Here is a 25,692-nt window from a genome sequence, read left to right on the forward strand (position 1 = left end):
CTCCTGTGTGCTACCTATATCCCCCCACTAGAATCCCCATATTTTAATGAAGACAGCTTCTCCATCCTGGAGGGCGAAATCAATCATTTCCAGGCCCAGGGACATGTACTAGTCTGTGGCGACCTAAATGCCAGAACCGGACAAGAACCTGACACCCTCAGCACACAGGGGGACAAACATCTGCCTGGAGGTGACAGCATCCCCTCCCACATATGCCCCCCTAGGCACAACTATGACAACATAACCAACAAAAACGGGTCACAACTCCTGCAGCTCTGTCGCACGCTGGGTATGTACATAGTCAACGGTAGGCTTCGAGGGGACTCCTATGGTAGGTACACCTATAGCTCATCTCTTGGCAGTAGTACTGTATACTACTTTATCACTGACCTCAACCCAGAATCTCTCAGAGCGTTCACAGTCAGCCCACTGACACCCCTATCAGACCACAGCAAAATCACAAGTCTACTTAAACAGAGCAATACTCAATCATGAGGCATCAAAGCCAAAGGAACTGAGTAACATTAAGAAATGCTATAGATGGAAGGAATGCAGTTTGGAAACCTACCAAAAAACAATTAGGCAACAACAAATTCAATCCCTTTTAGACAATTTCCTGGGTAAAACGTTCCACTGTAATAGTGAAGGTGTAAACTTGGCAGTAGAAAATCTTAACAGTATATTTGACCTCTCAGCTTCCCTATCAAATCTAAAAATCTCAAATAGAAAACCGAAGAAAATGAACAATAATGACAAATGGTTTGATGAAGAATGCAAAAATCTAAGAAAGAAATTGAGAAACCTGTCCAACCAAAAACATAGAGACCCGGAAAACCTGAGTCTACGCCTTCACTATGGTGAATCACTAAAACAATACAGAAATACACTACGGAAAAAGAAGGAACAGCATGTCAGAAATCAGCTCAATGCAATTGAAGAATCCATAGACTCTAACCACTTCTGGGAAAATTGGAAAACACTAAACAAACAACAACACAAAGAATTATCTATCCAAAATGGAGATGTATGGGTAAACCACTTCTCCAATCTTTTTTGGTTCTATAACAAAGAACAAAGAGCAAAAACATATACATGATCAAATACAGATCTTAGAATCAACTATTAAAGACTACCAGAACCCACTGGATTCTCCAATTACATTGAATGAGTTACAGGACAAAATAAAAACCCTCCAACCCAAAAAGGCCTGTGGTGTCGATGGTATCCTCAATGAAATGATCAAATATACAGACAACAAATTCCAATTGGCTATACTAAAACTCTTTAACATCATACTTAGCTCTGGCATCTTCCCCAATATTTGGAACCAAGGACTGATCACCCCAATCCACAAAAGTGGAGACAAATTTGACCCCAATAACTACCGTGGAATATGTGTCAACAGTAACCTTGGGAAAATCCTCTGCATTATTATTAACAGCAGACTCGTACATTTCCTCAATGAAAACAATGTACTGAGCAAATGTCAAATGGGCTTTTTACCAAATTACCGTACAACAGACCATGTATTCACCCCGCACACCCTAATTGACAACCAAACAAACCAAAACAAAGGCAAAGTCTTCTCTTCTCAAACGTTTTGGGAAGCTTTCCACAATAAGTTGGGTGAATTTTGTCCCATTCCTCCTGACAGAGCTGGTGTAACTGAGTCAGGTTTGTCGGCCTCCTTGCTCGCACACACTTTTTCAGTTCTGCCCACAAATGTTCTGTTGGATTGAGGTCAGGGCTTTGTGATGGACACTCCAATACCTTGACTTTGTTGTCCTTAAGACAATTTCCACAACTTTGGAAGTACGCTTGGGGTCATTTGCGACCAAGCTTTAACTTCCTGACCGATGTCTTGAGATGTTGCTTCAATATATCCATGTAATTTTCCTGCCTCATGATGTCATCTATTTTGTGAAGTGCACCAGTCCCTCCTGCAGCAAAGCATCCCCACAACATGATGCTGCCACACCCGTGCTTCACGGTTGGGATGGTGTTCTTCGGCTTGCTAGCCTCCCCCTTTTTCCTCCAAACATAACGATGGTCATTATGGCCAAACAGTTCTATTTTTGTTTCATCAGACCAGAGGACATTTCTCCAAAAAGTAACATTTTTGTCCCCATGTGCAGTTGCAAACTGTAGTCTGGCTATTTTATGGCGGTTTTGGAGAGTGGCTTCTTCCTTGCTGAGTGGCCTTTCAGGTTATGTCTATATAGGACTCGTTTTACTGTGGATATAGATACTTCTGCAATTTTTTTATCATAGGTACACTTCAACTGTGAGAGACGGAATCTAAAACAAAACTCCAGAAAATCACATTGTATGATTTTTAAGTAATAATTGCATCAAATAAGTATTTGATACATCAGAAAAGCAGAACTTAATATTTGGTACAGAAACCTTTGTTTGCAATTACAGAGATCATACGTTTTCTGTAGTTCTTGACCATACTCTTTTTTACACCTTTATTTAATCTTTATTTAACTAGGCAAGTCAGTTAAGAACGCATTCTTATTTTCAATGACGGCCTAGGAACGGTGGGTTAACTGCCTTGTTCAGGGGCAGAAAGACAGATGTTTACCTTGTCAGCTCAGGGATTCAATCTTGCAACCTTACAGTTAACTAGTCCAACGCTCTAACCACCTGCTTCACGAGGAGCCCGCCTGTTACACGAATGCAGTAAGCCACGGTAAGTTTCTAGCTAGTATTAAACTTATCTTATAAAAAACAATCAATCAACGACTGTCGTTGCACCAATGTGTACTTAACCATAAACATCAATGCCTTTCTTAAAATCAATACACAAGTATATATGTTTAAACTTGCATATTTAGCTAAAAGAAATCCAGGTTAGCAGGCAATATTAACCAGGTGAAATTGTGTAATTTCTCTTGCATTCATTGCACACAGAGTCAGAGTATATGCAACAGTTTGGGCTGCCTGGCTCTTTGCGAACTAATTTGCCAGAATTTTATGTAATTATGACATAACATTGAAGGATGTGCAATGTAACAGGAATATTTAGACTCATGGATGCCACCCGTTAGATAAAATACGGAACGGAATAAACGTTTTGTCTTCGAGGTGATAGTTTCCGGATTTGACCTAAGGCTCGTATTTCATTGTGTTTATTATAGTTAAGTCTATGATTTGATATTTGATAGAGCAGTCTGACTGAGGGGTGGTAGGCAGCAGCAGGCTCGTAATAGTCAAAAGTATATGGTTTAGAGAGAAATAGTCAACGTGTTATAATTCCTGTAATAACTTGGGGCTGAACTTGAAAGGGGTTCCTTTGTTATTTTACCGTTCATGTCTTCCATACAGAATGTCTTGATCTACTTCAGATAAGGTCTGTGTTTCGTGCTTAAACCGCCTCGGCGTTTTGATACCCGTGTAAATCTCACTAGGATAAGGTAACGTTTGTCAAAATATTTTCATAAATCCACTGTACAAAAAAAATGATCTTCGCTTATATTTAGCCAATATTGATCAGAGTTACCTTGTCTTATGGATATCTACACAGTTATAAAATTGGCATGGTGGTGTAAGCCTACACGAAACACAGACCTTATTTTAAGTGAATCTAAAAATATCCTATGGAATAAATGAATGAAGGAACCGCTTTTCAGATTTTGCTAGAAGGTGTCATGGGAATTATGACTCGCACTTTGGTAGTCAATTCTTACCATGCCCATTATTAAAATAGGATTTCCTGCATATAGAAATTACAGTTTTTGTTTTCAACATTCGTCACAGGTAACTTAAACTTAAACTTTATTCAAACAGTTGAGAGTATTTGTCCCCTAAGCAGACTCTTCAGTATCATTGTCACTTCAGAGCTGTGTGTGTGTGTGTGTGTGTGTGTGTGTGTGTGTGTGTGTGTGTGTGTGTGTGTGTGTGTGTTTTGCAGATGGCAGAGAAAAGCAGAGCACCAGTGTGGGACTATTACATGGAATTGGCACCAGGGAAAGCAAGGTGTCTTATTTGTGATAAAGATGTAAGCATGGGGTCAGCAACGGCTAAATCAAAAAATACCAGCAACCTGTGGAATCACCTTAAGAACACCCATCCAAAAGCCCATATGTATTATATTAAGTTGAAATAAAAGTGTTCATTGTTCATTCAGTATTGTTGCAATTGTCATTATTACAAAAATCTGTGTATATACAGTATATATACATTTAAAAAATTGGCCGATTAATTGGTATAGGCTTTTTTTGGTCCTCCAATAAATCAGTTTCAGCGTTATGTAATTATGACATAACATTGAAGGTTGTGCAATGTAACAGCAATATTTAGACTTATGGATGCCACCCATTAGATAAAATACGGAACGGTTCCGCATTTCACTAAAATAATAAACGTCTTGTTTTGGAGATGATAGTTTCCGGATTCGACCATATTAATGACCTAAGGCTCGTATTTCTGTGTGTTATCATGTTATAACTAAGTCAATGATTTGATAGAGCAGTCTGACTGAGCGATGGTAGGCACCAGCAGGCTCGTAAGCATTCATTCAAACTGCACTTTCATGCGTTTGCCAGCAGCCGTTTATGACTTCAAGCCTATCAACTCCCAAAATTAGGCTGGTGTAACCGATGTGAAATGACTAGCTAGTTAGCGGGGTGCGCGCTAATAGTGTTTCAAACGTCACTCGCTCTGAGACTTGGAGTGGTTGTTCCCCTTGCTCTGCATGGGTAACGCTGCTTCAAGCACAGGTGGGAGCGAGGAGAGGGATGGAAGATATACTGTTACACTGGCAATACTAAAGTGCCTATAAGAACAGCCAATAGTCAAAGGTTAATGAAATACAAATGGTATAGAGAGAAATAGTCCTATAATTCCTATAATAACTACAACCTAAAACTTCTTACCTGGGAATATTGAAGACTCATGTTAAAAGGAACCACCAGCTTTAATTTATTCTCATGTTCTGAGCAAGGAACTTAAACGTTCGCTTTCTTACATGGCACATATTGCACTTCTACCTACAGTGCCTAGAGAATCCTAACATCTGTTGTTAAGTTCAAGCAGGCAATACAGTGCCATGTTTGCAATCTTGTCCTCTTCAGATGTTTGGCCTACAGATATACACTTCAAACACTTGGCCAGCGCTGCTTTTTTCACTTTCTCCAACTCTCTCGTTCTCTCTCTCTCTCGTTCGCTCTCTCTCATTCGCTCTCTCTCAACTGAACTGCACCGATACCCTCTTCACATTGACTTCATTCTTTTCTCTGGCATGTGCTGCTGGTCTCATCTCTCTCTCTCCTATGTATTAGTATCCATCGACGTGCATGCTAACCAATTATGAGATTTGACTTCCTTTCAATGGATCGTGCTCATCCTAGGCCTACCGTATCACATGTCACGCAGACAGCTAGATCCCTAAGCAGGTTAGCATCTCACCATCTCACAGGCTGAAAGGACACCATGTTAACTCTCTCTCACTCACACACACACACACACACGCACACGCACACACACACACACACACACACACACACACACACACACACAGTAGAAGGCATCTCATGTCATAAACAGATGTGGACTAGTAGTGTATTCTGTGTTGTGTTGTAGGGCCGAGGAGCAAGGTAGTGATAATGGATGGAACATCTGCTGAGCTGTAGGTGTGTTTTCTTCCTCTTCTTGTCAATGTGTTAACTGATTATCTCACCCTTCTACATCACTAATCATAGCCCTCCTTCATTCACAGCCACCCTCCCTCCCCACTAAACAAGTGACTGTGACACACATGTCCCTGGAGCATAACAAATGACACATACTGTATGTGTAGGCTAAAGCCTAAATCCTAGTCTGAATAGTGTCTAAATGTAGCCAAAATCCTATACTTGGATTAAAACAATGACTATCACAGAAAGGGGAACTTTTCTTCACACACAGTTTCAGTTATCAATGTGTTTTCAAATTTAGACAGTTGCTGTTCTCCAGACAGAATCCTGCTGCAGGCCCAAAATAGAGAGGGTGTGCTGGAGCAGAAGCTGCCAGGATGGAGCCTTCCCAGAGTGAGTGATCCTTTTGATGAAAACCTCAGCAAAAAGTCTTGCCAATCCAGCTGTGCAGTAATCGGACTAATTAGCCAGTCCAGTCAAACGCAGCCTTGGTCAAAGCCATCCCTCCGCACTGCGCTCTAGACATACCACCATTCCTCTTTACTTTGTATAAGCTAACATGTCAACCCCTCGTAAACTGAAAGATACATTCATAGGTGTTTTTATATCTGACCAATTTCTTACAACTGAAGTGTATTACAAATACACATTTTATTTTAAGTTTGAATTGGATCACACACACCAAAGAATGCAATAATGTTAGGCCCAAAAAGGTTAATAGACCTGAAGAAGCCTGCTACAAAAAGCCATTTTCTACACTGTAACTACACTGAGAGAGGTTAATACAGTATCTACATCTGAGGTCTCGGACATGGAGGAAATACAGTCTGTGTCTGTTCCCCATTTTCTACACTGTAACTACACTGAGAGAGGTTAATATAGTATCTACATCTGAGGTCTCGGACATGGAGGAAATACAGTCCGTGTCTGTTCCCCATTTTCTACACTGTAACTACACTGAGAGAGGTTAATATAGTATCTACATCTGAGGTCTCGGACATGGAGGAAATACAGTCCGTGTCTGTTCCCCATTTTCTACACTGTAACTACACCGAGAGAGGTTAATATAGTATCTACATCTGAGGTCTCGGACATGGAGGAAATACAGTCTGTGTCTGTTCCCCATTTTTACAAACTGATTATGGCATGTCTGGGGCAAGCGAATCATCTCCTTGAAAAACTGTGACCGGGAGACCTCATGACTGACTTAAACAAGACCCAAATGTTTCCAGTGGTGGATGCTTTTCATCCGCACATTATATTTTGGGATCTCTAAATGATAGTGATCTGTGGCGCTGCTATGCCTCTTTATCAAGTGAATGTTGGAAATCCCCTAACAAGCATTAAGAAGACACAAAGATCAGTAAAACTTGATTATCAACTCTTGCACTGCATCCCAAAAACGTTTTATAACCAGGAATCTTACCATCTTACATAGTTGTATTGAGGCAGGCTCAAGATTACAACCAGTGACCACTGTGTGTGTAGGGTCTGCCCCCACTAACACATTAACCGACTGCCAGATGGCTTTTTGCCCAGTTGTTTCTAAGCAGAATACTGAAACCCATAAAAAGACCCGTTGTCTGGTTTAACTTTCCACTATTGTGTGCACACACCTCCTCTGTGTGCATGTGTATCAGGAAACACAATGGCTGCACAGTCTTGCATAGCCACACCCCTGGCTGAGAGGTTTTTGAGAGAGAGAGAAAGAGTGGCCACAGCACTGAAGGGAGTGATTGAAAAGGCTTCTTCTACTTTCCCCAACGCACAAGTGGTTATCTCCACCCTGCTACCACAAAAAGACTTCCACCCTGCCACAATACAGCGGGTAAATGCAAGTATTTCCCGTGACTGTGCCTCAAAACCAAATGTTTTCCTGGCCCACCACTCCACCCTGGACTTGAACAGCCTCTATGACCAGGTCCACCTCTACAAGGCAGCAGTGCCCACCTTTGCCCGAACTCTAAAGGACATCGCTCTCAAACGTATCCCCAACACTTCACACAGGAGCAAAAGATCAATAGACACCCCACCCAGACCGGCGAGACACCCTCCCAGACCTGCAGGACCCCCCCCTGGACCTACACATAGAGGACCCACGCCAAGAGGAATTACATCCAGACCACCGCACACCCAGACACATCCACACCCCCACCCCAACCAATCAACACCCCCCCACGTCAACCATGCCCACACCCCATTTAGGCCCCCTCAGATCAGACCTATGCCACTCCTGTCCACCCCATGCACCCCACCCCCGCAAAGAGGGCCTCAACATGGAAGCCACACATACGCCCAGGTAGTGAGCGGGCAAACAGTCCCAACCCCACTCACACTTGCCCAAGCCAATGGCATGTACCAGATGCTCAGCAGGCTCTGCTCACACTTACTGGCCTGAGGCCAAACCACGACCAACAACATTGGACACTCTATGGAACAAAAAGCATTCACTATATCATCCTGGAATATCCAAGGCCTGAGGTCATCTGCCTTTGGCCTGAAGAGCAGAAACCCGGACTTCACCAAAGAAATCGGTAATACAGACATTGTCATCCTGCAAGAAACCTGGTATAGAGGAGACAGACCCACTGGTTGCCCTCTAGGTTACAGAGAGCTGGTAGTCCCATCCACCAAACTACCAGGTGTGAAACAGGGAAGGGACTCAGGGGGTATGCTAATTTGGTATAGAGCAGACCTAACTCACTCCATTAAATTAATCAAAACAGGAACATTCTACATTTGGCTAGAAATTCAAAAGGAAATTATCCTAACAGAGAAAAATGTCCTCCTGTGTGCTACCTATATCCCCCACTAGAATCCCCATATTTTAATGAAGACAGCTTCTCCATCCTGGAGGGCGAAATCAATCATTTCCAGGCCCAGGGACATGTACTAGTCTGTGGCGACCTAAATGCCAGAACCGGACAAGAACCTGACACCCTCAGCACACAGGGGGACAAACATCTGCCTGGAGGTGACAGCATCCCCTCCCACATATGCCCCCCTAGGCACAACTATGACAACATAACCAACAAAAACGGGTCACAACTCCTGCAGCTCTGTCGCACGCTGGGTATGTACATAGTCAACGGTAGGCTTCGAGGGGACTCCTATGGTAGGTACACCTATAGCTCATCTCTTGGCAGTAGTACTGTATACTACTTTATCACTGACCTCAACCCAGAATCTCTCAGAGCGTTCACAGTCAGCCCACTGACACCCCTATCAGACCACAGCAAAATCACAAGTCTACTTAAACAGAGCAATACTCAATCATGAGGCATCAAAGCCAAAGGAACTGAGTAACATTAAGAAATGCTATAGATGGAAGGAATGCAGTTTGGAAACCTACCAAAAAACAATTAGGCAACAACAAATTCAATCCCTTTTAGACAATTTCCTGGGTAAAACGTTCCACTGTAATAGTGAAGGTGTAAACTTGGCAGTAGAAAATCTTAACAGTATATTTGACCTCTCAGCTTCCCTATCAAATCTAAAAATCTCAAATAGAAAACCGAAGAAAATGAACAATAATGACAAATGGTTTGATGAAGAATGCAAAAATCTAAGAAAGAAATTGAGAAACCTGTCCAACCAAAAACATAGAGACCCGGAAAACCTGAGTCTACGCCTTCACTATGGTGAATCACTAAAACAATACAGAAATACACTACGGAAAAAGAAGGAACAGCATGTCAGAAATCAGCTCAATGCAATTGAAGAATCCATAGACTCTAACCACTTCTGGGAAAATTGGAAAACACTAAACAAACAACAACACAAAGAATTATCTATCCAAAATGGAGATGTATGGGTAAACCACTTCTCCAATCTTTTTGGTTCTATAACAAAGAACAAAGAGCAAAAACATATACATGATCAAATACAGATCTTAGAATCAACTATTAAAGACTACCAGAACCCACTGGATTCTCCAATTACATTGAATGAGTTACAGGACAAAATAAAAACCCTCCAACCCAAAAAGGCCTGTGGTGTCGATGGTATCCTCAATGAAATGATCAAATATACAGACAACAAATTCCAATTGGCTATACTAAAACTCTTTAACATCATACTTAGCTCTGGCATCTTCCCCAATATTTGGAACCAAGGACTGATCACCCCAATCCACAAAAGTGGAGACAAATTTGACCCCAATAACTACCGTGGAATATGTGTCAACAGTAACCTTGGGAAAATCCTCTGCATTATTATTAACAGCAGACTCGTACATTTCCTCAATGAAAACAATGTACTGAGCAAATGTCAAATGGGCTTTTTACCAAATTACCGTACAACAGACCATGTATTCACCCCGCACACCCTAATTGACAACCAAACAAACCAAAACAAAGGCAAAGTCTTCTCATGCTTTGTTGATTTCAAAAAAAAACCTTCGACTCAATCTGGCATGAGGGTCTGCTATACAAACTGATGGAAAGTGGTGTTGGGGGTAAAACATACGACATTATAAAATCCATGTACACAAACAACAAGTGTGCGGTTAAAATTGGCAAAAAACACACACATTTCTTCACACAGGGTCGTGGGGTTAGACAGGGATGCAGCTTAAGCCCCACCCTCTTCAACATATATATCAACGAATTGGCGCGGCACTAGAAAAGTCTGCAGCACCCGGCCTCCCCTGCTAGAATCCGAAGTCAAATGTCTGCTGTTTGCTGATGATCTGGTGCTTCTGTCACCAACCAAGGAGGGCCTACAGCAGCACCTAGATCTTATGCACAGATTCTGTCAGACCTGGGCCCTGACAGTAAATCTCAGTAAGACCAAAATAATGGTGTTCCAAAAAAGGTCCAGTCACCAGGACCACAAATACAAATTCCATCTAGACACTGTTGCCCTAGAGCACACAAAAACTATACATACCTTGGCCTAAACATCAGCGCCACAGGTAACTTCCACAAAGCTGTGAACGATCTGAGAGACAAGGCAAGAAGGGCATTCTATGCCAACAAAAGAAACATAAATTTCAACATACCAATTAGGATTTGGCTAAAAATACTTGAATCAGTCATAGAGCCCATTGCCCTTTATGGTTGTGAGGTCTGGGGTCCGCTCACCAACCAAGACTTCACAAAATGGGACAAACACCAAATTGAGACTCTGCACGCAGAATTCTGCAAAAATATCCTCCGTGTACAACGTAAAACACCAAATAATGCATGCAGAGCAGAATTAGGCCGATACCCACTAATTATCAAAATCCAGAAAAGAGCCGTTAAATTCTACAACCACCTAAAAGGAAGCGATTCACAAACCTTCCATAACAAAGCCATCACCTACAGAGAGATGAACCTGGAGAAGAGTCCCCTAAGCAAGCTGGTCCTGGGGCTCTGTTCACAAACACAAACACACCCTACAGAGCCCCAGGACAACAGCACAATTAGACCCAACCAAATCATGAGAAAACAAAAAGATAATTACTTAACACATTGGAAAGAATTAACAAAAAACAGAGCAAACTAGAATGCTATTTGGCCCTACACAGAGAGTACACAGCGGCAGAATACCTGACCACTGTGACTGACCCAAAATTAAGGAAAGCTTTGACTATGTACAGACTCAGTGAGCATAGCCTTGCTATTGAGAAAGGCCGCCGTAGGCAGACATGGCTCTCAAGAGAAGACAGGCTATGTGCTCACTGCCCACAAAATGAGGTGGAAACTGAGCTGCACTTCCTAACCTCCTGCCCAATGTATGACCATATTAGAGAGACATATTTCCCCCAGATTACACAGATCCACAAAGAATTCGAAAACAAATCCAATTTTGAAAAACTCCCATATCTTTTGGGTGAAATTCCACAGTGTGCCATCACAGCAGCAAGATTTGTGACCTGTTGCCACGAGAAAAGGGCAACCAGTGAAGAACAAACACCATTGTAAATACAACCCATATTTATGCTTATTTATTTTATCTTGTGTCCTTTAACTATTTGTACATTGTATATATATATATAATATGACATTTGTAATGTCTTTACTGTTTTGAAACTTCTGTATGTGTAATGTTTACTGTTAATTTTTGTTGTTTTTCACTTTATATATTCACATTTGTATGTTGTCTACCTCACTTGCTTTGGCAATGTTAACACATGTTTCCCATGCCCAATAAAGCCCTTGAATTGAATTGAATTGAGAGAGAGAGAGAGAGAGAGCTCCTGGACTAGAGGTGGTTCAATGGTTAGGAGAGGAGGTTGCAGCCCACCCTCGCACACCTTAATGGACAATGGCACAATAACAGCTCTATAACAATACTAACACCTGTTAAAAAACAAAGAGTGATAATGAAGACACAATAAACAACACGTTAGCATATCGATGTGCTTTCTATTCTGTCTGCAAACATAATAAACAATGCTATTAGCCAAACCACGTTTGGTTTTCATATACAAAAGTATTTCTCTAGTCAACTTCTAATTGTGCTTCAATCGTGGCTGAATGAATATCTTTCAAACGTTGTATTTGCATATCAGTATTTTTAAATTTTTAATTTATTTCACCTTTATTTAACCAGGTAGGCAAGTTGAGAACAAGTTCTCATTTACAATTGCGACCTGGCCAAGATAAAGCAAAGCAGTTCGACAGATACAACGACACAGAGTTACACATGGAGTAAAACAAACATACAGTCAATAATACAGTATAAACAAGTCTATATAGGATGTGAGCAAATGAGGAGAGAAGGGAGGTAAAGGCAAAAAAGGCCATGGTGGCAAAGTAAATACAATATAGCAAGTAAAACACTGGAATGGTAGATTTGCAATGGAAGATTTTTCAAAGTAGAAATACAAATAATGGGGTGCAAATGAGCAAAATTAATTAATTAATTAAATACAGTTTGGAAAGAGGAAGTTGTTTGGGCTAAATTATAGGTGGGCTATGTACAGGTGCAGTAATCTGTGAGCTGCTCTGACAGTTGGTGCTTAAAGCTAGTGAGGGAGATAAGTGTTTCCCGTTTCAGAGATTTTTTGTAGTTCGTTCCAGTCATTGGCAGCAGAGAACTGGAAGGAGAGGCGGCCAAAGAAATAATTGGTTTTGGGGGTGACTAGAGAGATATACCTGCTGGAGCATGTGCTACAGGTGGGAGATGCTATGGTGACCAGCGAGCTGAGATAAGGGGGGACTTTACCTAGTATAATAACACATGAGTTCCAAACAAAGGACAATACACCAAAACATTTAGTGCATTCTGGCAACAGTAGCATACACTGTGTAAAATGGCCTGTTTCCGAGTGTGTACATGTACTTTAAGTCAGAATATCTTTAAATGATAAGAAGTAGAAGCTCAGCACTGAGAAGTCAGAATTAAAACAGAGCTTAACTAGTCTTGATTAGTCGGCTCTGGAAGGTCATGCCAGCGTGCATATGGGGAGAAAATGCTCCGTCAGAACAAAAACCAGAGCAGCCGTCCACCTCCACTGCAGACCTACCCAGAACAACTGAATGTGCAATAGACCACAGACAATCACCTGCAAAGTTCCTTGTGTCGAAATCACTAAGGAATTAACATGGTCCACACACACCCACACAGTTGTGAAGAGGGCACGACAACACCTCTTCTCAGATCTTCAAATGTCTTTTAATATGTATTTTACCAGATAAGTTGACTGAGAAAACATTCTCATTTACAGCAACAACCTGGGAAATAATTACAGGAGTGAGGAGGGGGGATGAATGAGCCAATTGGAAGCTGAAGATGATTAGGTGGCCATGATAGTATGAGGGCCAGATTGGGAATTTAGCCAGGCCACCAGGGTTAACACCCCTACTCTAACGATAAGTGACCTGTGATCTTTAGTGACCATAGAGTGTCAGGACACCCGTTTAACATCCCATCTGAAAGCCAGCACCATACACAGGGCAATGTCCCCAATCACTGCCCTGGCACATTGGAATCTTTTTTTAGACCAGAGGAAAGAGTGCCTCCTACTGGCCCTCCAACATCACTTTCAGCAGCATCTAGTCTCCCATCCAGGGACAGATCAGGACCAACACTGCTTAGCTTTAGAGGCAAGCCAGCAGTGGGATGCAGACCTACAGCGGCACAATTGAGAGCATCTTGACTGGCTGCATCACCTTTTGGTAAGGCACACAGTACATCACTGGGGCCGAGCTCCCTGCCATCCAGGACTATATCAGGCAGTGTCAGAGGAAGGCCCAAAAAGTTGTCAGACTCCAGCCACCCAAGTCATAGACTGTTCTGTCTGCTACCGCACGACCAGCGGTACCAGTGCACCAAGTCTAGAACCAACAGGACTCGGAACAGCCATAAGATTACTGAACAAGACTGCTAAATAGCTTATCAAATGGCTACCCAGACTACCTGAATTGACCCTTTTTTGCACTAACTCTCTTGCACTGACTCTATGCACACTCGCACACCAACACCAACAACACACATGCATACTGAAGCCACTCACACACGCTTTCACTCACCATATACGCTGCTGCTGCTGTCTATTATCTATCTTGTTGCCTAGTTACCTTACCCCTACACTACATGGCCAAAAGTATGTGGACAGCCCTTCAAATGAGTGGATTTCATCTATTTCAGCCACACCGGTTGCTGACAGGTGTATAAAATCAAGCACACAGCCATGCAACCTCCATAGACAAACATTGGCAGTAGAATGGCCTTATTGAAGAGCTCAGTGACTTTCAACGTGGCACTGTCATAGAATGCCACCTTTCCAACAGGCCAGTTAGCCAAATTGTTGCCCTGCTAGAGCCACCCCGGTCAACTGTAAGTGCTGTTCTTGTGGAGGAGAAACAACGGCTCAGCGGCAAAGTGGTAGGCCACCGAAGTTCACAGAACGGAACCGCCGAGTGCTGAAGCACGTAAAAAAATGTCCTCGGTTGCAACACTCACTACCGGTTTCCAAACTGCCTCTGGAAGCAACGTCAGCACAAGAACTGTTCGTCGGGAGCTTCATGAAATGGGTTTCCACAGCCGAGCAGCCGCACACAAGCCTAAGATCACCATGTGCAATGCCTAGCGTCAGCTGGAGGGGTGTAAAGCTCGCCACCATTGGACTCTGGAGCCCTAGAAAGGTGTTCTCTGGAGTGATGAATCACGCTTCACCATCTGGCAGTCCGACGGACGAATCTGGGTTTGGTGGATTCCAGGACAATGCTACCTGCCCAAACGCAGTGCCAACTGAAACATTTTGTGGAGGAGGAATAATGGTCTGGGGCTGTTGTTCATGGTTCAGGCTAGGCCCCTTAGTTCCAGTTCCAGTGAAGGGAAATCTTAACGCTACAGCATACAATGACATTCTAAACAATTTTATGCTTCCAACGTTGTGGTCACATTTTGGGAAAGCCCTTTCCTGTTTCAGCATAACAATTGCCTGTGCACAGAGCGAGGTCCATTCAGAAATTATTTGTTGAGATCAGTGTGGAAGAACTTGACTAGTCTGCACAGAGCCCTGACCTCAACCCCATTGAACATCTTTGGGATGAATTGTAACGCCGACTGCGAGTCAAGCCTAATCACCCAACATCAGTGCCTGACCTCACTAATGCTCTTGTGGCTGAATGGAAGCAAGTCCCCGCAGCAATGTTCCAACATCTAGTGGAAATCCTTCCCAGAAGAGTGGTGGCTGTTATAGCAGCAAATGGGGGGACCAACTCCATATTAATGCCTATGATTTTGGAAATGGGATGTTCGACTAGCAGGTGTCCACATACATTTGGCCATGTAGTGTATATGTGCATAGCTACCTCAATTACCTCATACACCTGCACATTGACTCGCTATTGGCACTCCCTGTCTATAGGCATGTTATTTTTACATATTATTGTTGTTCACTGTGTATTTACTCCTTGTGTCACAATTTCTTTAACTCTGCATTGTTGGAAAAGGACCTGTAAGAAAGCATTTCACTGCTAGTCTACACCTGTTGTTTACGAAGCATGTGTCAAATACAATTGTATTCACTCACCCACTGTTAAATACAGACACAAACTCAAAGAACATTTTACCCTCTTGTTTTTACTACCCTTTATGACTTATTTATTTTGATTTAAAGTCTTCACATTGTTTTGTTTTTCATCAATGTGTATTGCGCTGTTAGAGCGTGCAATTCTTCTGTTTGTTTTTTCATGACTTTTTACTGGGTGTTTGGCAGTCAGGATCTCTAGTCTCCACTGAGTGTCGTTAGCACCCCATGGTTCCCCTTCTCCAACTGTCGGCAGAGATAAAACACCAAGTTCTTCCGTCTGGTACGGAAGTGGCTAGAGTCTTCAGAGGTGTAAGGATAATTAGGAGTCTGAAAATAGGGTATTTGGTGCAGTGCTACTTTTTTCTAAATTGCACATACATTCCTTGAATTCCAATGCAAAAGCTTCCAACCTATCTGTCCAAAATCAAATCCATCCAAAGAACACCCAGAGCAACAAACAACCAATCATATAAAGTTATTGTAAATGCCTAAAGAGATTAAATATCCATAGACATGTTATATTTATAGTGCAAATGCACACCTCACCCTGTACACGCATATACCTTCTCACTCTTCCTAACACACAAATGCACATAACAGCATGGAGGTGCAGCTACTCACCGGTGGTTAGTGTAGGGGTAAAAGTGACTAGGTAATCAGGATATATATTAAATAGAGTAGCAGCAGTATTTGTGAAGTGTTAATGTGTAAGTGTGTGTGGAATCATCTTCTGAGACACACAGAGCCCAGTGTCTGCAGTATGCAGGTGCCTTGGTTCCTGGATGGGATCAGGTGTTATACACAGTCTCCCTGCTGGAGGTGAAGGTAGAGCAGCACTAATGACATGCTTGGCTGCACTACTGCACACTGTTCTGCTCAGAACCTCCACCTACCCAACCCCCACTGCCAGGGATGGGTAGGTTACCTTCTAAATGTAATCTGTTACAATTACCTGTTATCTGTTACAATCACTTTTGGATTACCCAAACTCAGTAATGTGATGACTTTCAGTTACATTTAGATTTGTTTCCCCTTAAGAGGCATTAGAAGAAGACAAAAATTAATATTAACAATTGAATGACATCTACTGCAAGATAAATCAATGATAGAGTTTATGTCGCAGGCCATAAATGGAATATATCAGGCAGTGTCAGAGGAAGACAAAAGTTGTCAGACTCCAGCCACCCAAGCCATAGACTGTTCTCTCTGCTACCGCACGGCAAGCGGTACCAGTGCAACCAAGGACCCTGAACCAACAGGACCCTGAACCAACAGGACCCTGAACAGACGCCTCACAAGTCCTCAACTGGCAGATTCATCAAATAGTACCCCCCAAAACACCAGTCTCAACGTCAACAGTGAAGAGGCGACTCCAGGATGCTGGCCTTCTAGGCAGAGTTGCAAAGAAAAAGCCATACCTCAGACTGGCCAATAAAAAGAAAATATTCAGATGGGCAAAATAGTCACCTCTTCAATGTTGACATTGAGACTGGTGTTTTGCAGGTACTATTTAATGAAGCTGCCAGTTGAGGACTTGTAAGGTGTCTGTTTCTCAAACTAGACACTCTAATGTACTTGTCCTCTTGCTCAGTTGTGCACCGGGGCCTCCCACTCCTCTTTCTATTCTGGTTAGAGCCAGTTTGCACTGTTCTGTGAAGGGAGTAGTACACAGCGTTGTACCAGATCTTCAGTTTCTTGGCATTTCTTGCATAGAATAGCCTTCATTTCTCAGAACAAGAATATACTGACGAGTTTTTGGACATTTTGAGCCTGTAATCGAACCCACAAATACTGATGCTCCAGATACTCAACTAGTCTAAAGAAGGTCAGTTGAATTGCTTCTTTAATCAGAACAAAAATGTTCAGCTGTGCTAACATAATTGCAAAAGGGTTTTCTAATGATTAATTAGCATTTTAAAATGATAAGCTTGGATTAGCTAACACAACGTGCGATTGAAACACAGGAGTGATGGTTGCTGATAATGGGCCTCTGTACACCTATGTAGATATTCCATAATCAATCTGCCATTTCCAGCTACAATAGTCATTAACAACATTAACAATGTCGACAATGTACTTCTGATCAATTTGATGTTATTTTAATGGAGAAAAAAGTTTGCTTTTATTTCAAAAACAAGGACATTTCTAAGTGACCCCAAACTTTTGAACGGTAGTGTATTTATATTTCTAAATACATGGCTCAGGCGTACTCTGTTGTTTATGTTTTTGTCGTGGAGGACTGGCTGAGCTCATTGCTTCAAAACATGGTTTCAAAAAAATCTGGTCTCATGGAATGGCATCGCTTTGAGCACTACCTGCCGAAAAGTGCTATTTGCCTGTTAGTGACACCATAGAATTGGCAGTTAAAATACTTAATTAATTGAATTGGATTTCTATGGGTGACACTTTTATATCTCAATCATTTGCAGCTGTTGAAGTCTAAAGTGTGCAAGTTTGTGTCCATTAAGCATTAGGACTTTTTATTTTTTATTTTTTTATTTTATAAATCAGAACGAATTACAATTAAGTAGGTCTTCTTAAATTAAACTTGTTTTTGACTGTACAGTGCCTTCGGAAAGTATTCAGAACCCTTGACTTGTTACGTTACAGTCTTATTCTAAAATGGATTAAATAAATAGAAAATCCTCAGCAATCAACACCCAATACCCCATAATGACAAAGCGAAAACAGTTTTTGCAAATGTATACAAAATAAAAAACAGAAATACCTTATTTACATAAGTATTCAGACACTTTGCTATGAGACTCGAAATTGCCTATATAAGGTCCCACAATTAGCAAAAACAAAGCCATGAGGTTGAAGGAATTGTCCGTAGAGCTCTGAGACAGGATTGTGTTGAGGCACAGATCTGGGGAAGGGTACCGAAAAATGTCTGCAGCATTGAAAGTCCCCAAGAACACAGTGGCCTCCATCATTCTTAAGTGGAAGAAGTTTGGAACCACCAAGAAACTTCCTAGAGCTTCCCGCCCGGCCAAACTGAGCAATCGGGGGAGAAGGGCCTTGGTCAGGGAGGTGACCAATGTGACGACACTCCCACTCTGTCTGCCGTATTCTCTCTTTGTTGTTTCCTTATTAGGATGCTGGTGGGCGGAGTTGGGAGGGTCGTCAGCTACATGGGAAACACCTGGGCCCGGTGTCTCCCAGGATAAATACACCACTTCCCCATTCATGGAGGAGACTCTCTCCATGCAGACACCTTTATAGATTTTGTTGTGTTTCTTGGTGGTTTTTTGGTTGTTTGCTTTAGCATCTTTCAACTCCCTGCATTATCACATTCATGCATGCAAAACACTCACTTACACTACTGATTACTAATTACACACACCATTGTATATTATACTTAGTTACTTATTTAATAAATATATATTTTGTTACTCCTTATCTCCACGTTGTCTCCCTTTTGTTACGGGCTTTGAGCCGGTTCGTGACACCAAGAACCCGATGATCACTCTAACAGAACTTGAGAATTCCACTGTGGAGACGGGAGAACCTTCCAGAAGGTTCTGCAGCATTTCACCAATCAGGCCTTTATGGTAAAGTGGCCAGACGGAAGCTGCTCCTCAGTAAAAGTCACATGACAGCCCGCTTTGAGTTTGCCAAAAGGCACCAAAAGACTCTCAGACCATGATTAACAAGATTCTCTGCTAATGAAACCAAGATTGAACTCTTTGGCCTGAATGCCAAGAGCCATGTCTGGAGAAAACCTGGCACCATCCCTACGGTGAAGCACGGTGGTGGCAGTATCATGGATCGCTGCCAAAGGTGCTTCAACAAAGTACTGAGTTAAGGGTATGAATACTTATGTAAATGTGATATTTCTGTTTTCTTTTTAATTTTATACATGAAGTATATTACCATGGAAGAGTTTACAAGGGAGGTGCTCCCTCAAACTTGTATTATCTAGGCTGTGATCCACACTATGCAGCTGTTGCAGGACCACATTTTTCTCTGGCTGTGCACAGGTTGCAAAAACAATGATTGACAGGCAGCTTAGCCTTCCTCAATTCAACCATTATTGGGTTAAAATACACCTATACATTGGTGAACAGCCATCCACAAACAATCACAATCCGTAAGGACTGAATAATTGAGAGAGCAGCAGCGTGATTCACATAATTGCTATGCAGATGTCAATAATGGACCTAAATTATATCAGTATCACTAGTAGGCTACACCACAGCCGTCGTCCTTACCTCTAAGCGTTTATTTAGGTTGGTTGTATAATCTTTGACGCCGACAGCAGTCTCACCATTGGAAGACATACCGTAGCTTTGACTGCAGTTTACAAAAACATATTCCTGCTCTTTTACCGCAACCCATAAAACTCATTTGGTGAGTCATCATAATGGTCTCGGACTTGTCAGACGGAAACAAAATGTACATTTGCGCCTTTTTTCAATTTTGATTTGAATGTATTTGAGAAAACAGAAAAGGTGTCAAAGTATTTTTTGAAGCTGGTAACAGATTACAGTTTTTTTGAAAACAGTTATGTGTAATCCGTTACTCCCCAAGCCTGCCCACTGTTCAGAACACTGATGTAGCGCTATCCTTGAGCTGTTCTAGTCTTTTAATGTTCTGTATTATGTAATGCTTCATGTTTCGTGTGGACCCCAGGAAGAGGAGCTGCTGCTTTCGAAACAGCTAATGGGGGATCCTAATAAAATACCAAATACTGCCGCCTGCTGCCTCTAGCCAGTACATATTTCTCTGTTTGTGGAATCCATACCACTACTATACAAATCTCTGACATTATACATTACAAGGTCTGCAGTTCCAATGTACAGACTGGCTAAAGGGTACTGTACACAAAAACACTGACTACAGTAAGGACATATTCAAAACTGATAAAACTCACCTTGCCATAACTGTGAAGAACACTCACAGCAAAGGAAAGTCTATGCACTTGTATACAGTGCTTTGGTTAAGTAAGACAAGTCAAAAGAGTACTACAGTTACAGATAAATAAAGTTGATGTACAAATTGTCAGGAAAACAAAACAGCGAGTTGACAAATATTACTACTGATAATGGGGTTCTTTGTTGTCGTAGTTATGGGACAGGAAGGGCAGGTTGGGATCATTTGAACTTGCCGGGTCCTATGTCTGTAATTAGGTTTCATGCCTTTCATGAGTCTTGTCACTTGTTTACAGTAGTATGGCCTACTACCCTACTCTAGTCCTGCTCGCCTTCCCCTCTCTGGGTGCTATGACTAGGACGGCACTCTCAAGGACAACAGAAAACAACAACTACATTCAGATGATCATTGTATTACTTTAATGTTACTGCTGCTGTGTACAGAATGGTGGGTGGCTATAAATAAGCAATAAGGCCCGGGGAGATGTGGTATATGGCCAATATGCCACAGCTAAGTGCTGTTCTTTTGTGCGACACAACACGGAGTGCCTGGCCAATATAGCCGTGGTATATTGGCCATATACCACACACCCACAAGGTGCCTTATTACTATTATAAACTGGTTACCAATGTAATTAGAGCAGTAAAACTAAATTTGTTGTCATAGCCGTGGTATACGATCTGATATACCATGGCTTTCAGCCAATCAGAATTCAGGGCTCAAACCACTCAGTTTATAATGTGCGATAAGTCACACCTTATTACAGACACTCTTCAAATGATCCTGACAGCATCAAAGTGTTCTCTATTCTAAAATATGTTAGCTACCATACTGTACAGTATGTCTTCATTTGGAAATGGGTGAATGGTGAAAAATGACTCGCAGTTCCTGTACACAGACAGCTGCCTGAAAATATGACTCCATCCTTATCCCCCCCCCCCCCCACCCACTCTTGAGGAAAAATAACGGACCACATCCGCCTGAGCCTGATGGTCACAAATATAGATGATGCAGACTGGAACATTGTGGTTTTACTCCTTTGATTATCTATTGTCATGAAAGGATACAGAAGGGCATGGGTTTATCCCTGTGTCCTGGAAGAGGAGTCAGACTGATAAAGAAAATTATTTGTCAGTCTTACATCTGTTTATTCTGACTGTCAGATTCAACTGGAATGATAGAGAAATTAAATGAACATGGTCGTTTTCCAGTGAATTTGTTTAGAGCCAAAGTGGGAGTAAGGATGCAGTCAGAGTGATTACATAACCATTGGGTTGGGTAGTATCTCACTCCACTCCAGCACCGGTCTGTCACTCAGATGCAATCGGATCCCCATCCTGGATCAGGAGAGGAACACCCTGGTCCTAGCCTGCCCTCTTTGGCACGATATGGAACAGAACAGAGCGCTCCCTGAGACCTTGACTGTCCCTTAATCGCCATGTTTCAGAGGCTGCATTGACGCCCGCACTGGATGCAGATGCTCATGTAAAAACATAGAACCTAAAAGCAATGCAATGCAGTATGTAGTTTATGTGAGCATCTGGCATCTCTGGTTCGGACTCCACAGAACAGAAAGCTTCCTGAGACTCTGAGCCACAATCCCCTTCTTATAGAGGCCACATTGAAACCAGCAATGGATACTGGATGCTCATGAAAAAACATACATCATAATGGAATACAGTGTGTACTTTCTGTACATTTCTCTGCTTTTGCCATTTGATGCCCTTGAGGGAACTTTTACACTATATGCATTTTCTGTTTATGTAATGAGGCTTGGAGGGAGCCTTTGAGTTTGGGAGTGCATGGAGTGCATGACCATTGGAGGACAACTCTTAGGGACATCTCTGCTCCTTGAAAGCGTCATATAGTCATGTAGGTAGTGTTTGAGTGCATGAATGGTGCATCCTTAACCGCTCAATTACTGTAGTCATCATATCACACAAACGGGAAGATCCAGAATGGAAAAACATTGACAATGTGACTTTGACAGATGCTTTGACAGAGGTTTAATGCTGCATTGACACCTCACCTCTTCTCCACATCTGCGACGGATGAAAGACAGTGCGACAGGTACAGTAGGTGACGATTGGACACCAGTGACGTTACATACTATTCCATTCATAATGTCATGACATGAAATATCTCTCCAAAATGTATCTCAATTTTATTTTCATATGTCCATTTCATTATTTAGTGCTGGAGCCCAACAAATTGTGTAGTCCTGACGTTGGGCCTAGCAGAAGCTATGCTGCAAATGAAAACTGAGACATGAACAAATCCTTTCAAGAAATGTGCAGAATAATGACAGTGTAATTCTAATCTCTAACATGTGCAGCTGGCTCCATGGGTTGCCCTGCTAAATATCTCCGCAACAAACAACACCAGGCCCGTTTTGCATTGAAGGTGTCATATACATTGCTAAATTTACATCGCTAATTTACACTGCATAGAAGACAAGTTTCACAGTCTGTCTCAAGTCTGTATCAAGCACACATAGTCTGGCTTTGAGTCTGCAGGGGTTCGTTCGGCTGCTTGTGCCAAAAGCTTTCTGAGACAGCAAGAAAACAAACTAAATGTCAATAAAAGCAAGATAATTCATGATGTTATCACTGTATGATTTGAAATGTAGAAACACTGAACTTTAGGCCTATCATGCCGGTAAATCTATGCCTAAGCTTTGTCCTTGCTTTACTGTAGTTGTTAGGGTGTACCGCATCAGTCAAACGAATGAACCACAGTGGACTGTGAGTGTCATAACCACAAGTGTATGTGAGGATAAGCATGGTCAAAATTACTATACACAATGTTTGGCTTTCTGTCATTGTTGCAAAGCCATGCACTGCTTTTAGTAGGGCATTCTCACAGGAAAAGAAGAAAATGAAATTAATTCATGCATGTCAGGTAATTTTGGAGACACACAAAAGTCACAAAAACTGACATTAAATCACAACTCATAGCTAGACCTGTTTAGTTATACTAAGAATGCAACTGCTGCGATGAGGGCACAAAAATACCATTCAGCTTATAACAATGTAATGAAATTTACTAATGAAGAAACGAGTTTAAAATGATGAATTAGGTTAGTCTCTCTCTCTCTCCACAGAAGTTTTGGAAAAAGAAAAAACTCCACAACAATGAAACTGGAAAAATATCCAACAAATTGCTGACAAAATGCCAAGATCCAGAATGCAAAAAATAGATTGGGTCCACCACAAGAATGCTATAAGAACTCTAGACACAGAAGAGCACTGTCATGTTCAGACAGTGTTTCAGACATACACCACCCTTCTATCTGGGGAACCTCTGTTTAGCAGAAAGGTCACATGTCTCCACCACTTAGGACAATAAGGAAATGATACAGAATTACCAGACGCAAAGAGACAATATTGCTTTAAACAACTTCCTGGCAATAGGCATGCATTGACAGGCGTTTTAGACCACTGCTGAATGTAAGACATTCCCATATGCCATTACACAGAAGGCAAGATTATGGTATAAAGACTTACGTTAAATGTAGAAGTCTTGAGAATAGAAAAGTTCCAGTTATTTGTTCCGTCTGATCTTACAAAGAGAGACATAACCAAAGTGACAACAATTCAGCTGAGGCCTGGACCCCAGGCAGCAGAGGGGTATAAGGTCATGTCCAGAGAACAGACCTGACTCAGCTCCCTGTTCTTTGTTCGGCGCTAGGGACAGAGGACACAATATGGATACAAATAGCACTCTAATAAGTTATTTGTCAACTGCTTAGGAAAGTATCTATCCATTTTCCCTTATGTGGTTACATAAGCTTTATTGGGAAGTAACATGGTTACAATATTTTAGGATCTTTTAGAATCTATAAGAAGTTTTCTTACTAGGTCTCTATTGATATTTATCATGTTCATAATTCTCTCCTAATAGGCCTACAGCTGATGCACCAACTGATGAGTGATGCACCAGTGAAATGTGACACATATTTTAACGTGTGAAATACTGTACAACACCATTTAAGATGCCATTCTACCTTGACATTGTAACTACATTTACAATGCATTAAATATATTTCTTCCAAAAGAAAATGCATTTAGACTATACATATAGTAGCCTAATATTTATGTTGTAAATAACGATGGAAGTGGTATCACCAAGCTCAACACCAGTAGGAAGAAGACATCATAGTCTAATCCCTAGTCGGACTGTTCAAAATCCACGAACAAACTGTATAGGAGGCTATTCTTCACAGGCTAATATTTGAAGTTGCGTGTTGACAAGACAACACCCAAGTGTTGCATAACTAACTGTGCAATAAAAGAGCCATAAGGAATGGGAGGCAAACAAATCCCTCCTAGAATGTACTCAACAGGATAGGACCGACTGCATATAGGATGCCATCCTTGAAAGCGCGTCAATTGGAAATAACGTAATTATTATAACAACCCCCAAAACATCATTTCAATTATTGACTATATAAAACTTTTGAAAACAACGCTGGGAAAACAAATTCCTCTTTACCGGAGGAAATAACTGTGCACACAGCCAAAGCACTGACCTGTTTTTTTTCAAGGGCTGACTCTTCAATTCGTAATACGTTTTTGGTTCCTCTTGAAACTCTTCTCCAACCTCGAAGTCAGGAACTATTCCGGATTCTGCTTGCATACTTGCCACTGTCAACTCTTGACAATAACAAATTATAAAGAAACGAACGACGGTATGGCCACCTCTCTAAAACACTCGCAGTACAAGCCACTGAAATCGCAAACCCGTCTTGCTCCGAGAGCCAGCGAGCAAACAGCGCAAAAAAACATGTAGTTCTGTAGAGTAGGGAATAGTGGCCGTAGAAATAGGAGTGTATGGGATAGAGAACTACAAGCACCATGATACCATAGCCCGCAAGTTTGTGTTTTGATCTGTCAATGTCAGCAGCTTTTTCATTGGTCCAACATCTGATGGGCTTTTACCACATTTTACCCTCAATTCTGCTGAATAGGTCAAATGCCGGAGCAGGCCATATAGCTTTCTATATGCATTGTTTACATTTACAAATATCAATATCTGTTCATAAAATAATATCCTAAACAACATTTCCATAATTGTCACACAAAGCCTACTTTTCTCACTACAATAGGCAGCTAGGCTACAGTGTTACAACACAATATAAAGCCTATTGTGCAGCATTGTATACCCACACTGTAATTACACAACTGCCATGTACAAATCACATTGAAA

General features: G+C 41.7%; 1 protein-coding gene and 1 long non-coding RNA gene across 3 annotated transcripts in view; one reads left to right on the plus strand and one right to left on the minus strand.

The window, feature by feature from the left end:
• LOC115102330 (microphthalmia-associated transcription factor-like) overlaps nt 1–25,243 on the minus strand; it is a 56,292-nt gene extending 31,049 nt beyond the window's left edge. For both annotated transcript variants that reach the window (XM_029622174.2, XM_029622172.2), the window contains exon 1: nt 25,016–25,243. In XM_029622174.2, the coding sequence (XP_029478034.1) occupies nt 25,016–25,122 (107 nt within the window). In that variant the 5' untranslated portion in view covers nt 25,123–25,243. The remainder of the gene's footprint in view (nt 1–25,015) is intronic.
• On the plus strand, nt 2,283–4,132 carry LOC135562937 (uncharacterized). The gene is made up of 2 exons (XR_010460167.1): nt 2,283–2,695; nt 3,917–4,132. It is a non-coding gene; the product is annotated as an uncharacterized LOC135562937 (long non-coding RNA).
• Nucleotides 25,244–25,692: the final 449 nt, after the last annotated feature.

This window comes from Oncorhynchus nerka, linkage group LG20 (genome assembly GCF_034236695.1).
Source record: "Oncorhynchus nerka isolate Pitt River linkage group LG20, Oner_Uvic_2.0, whole genome shotgun sequence".
NCBI lineage: Eukaryota > Metazoa > Chordata > Actinopteri > Salmoniformes > Salmonidae > Oncorhynchus > Oncorhynchus nerka.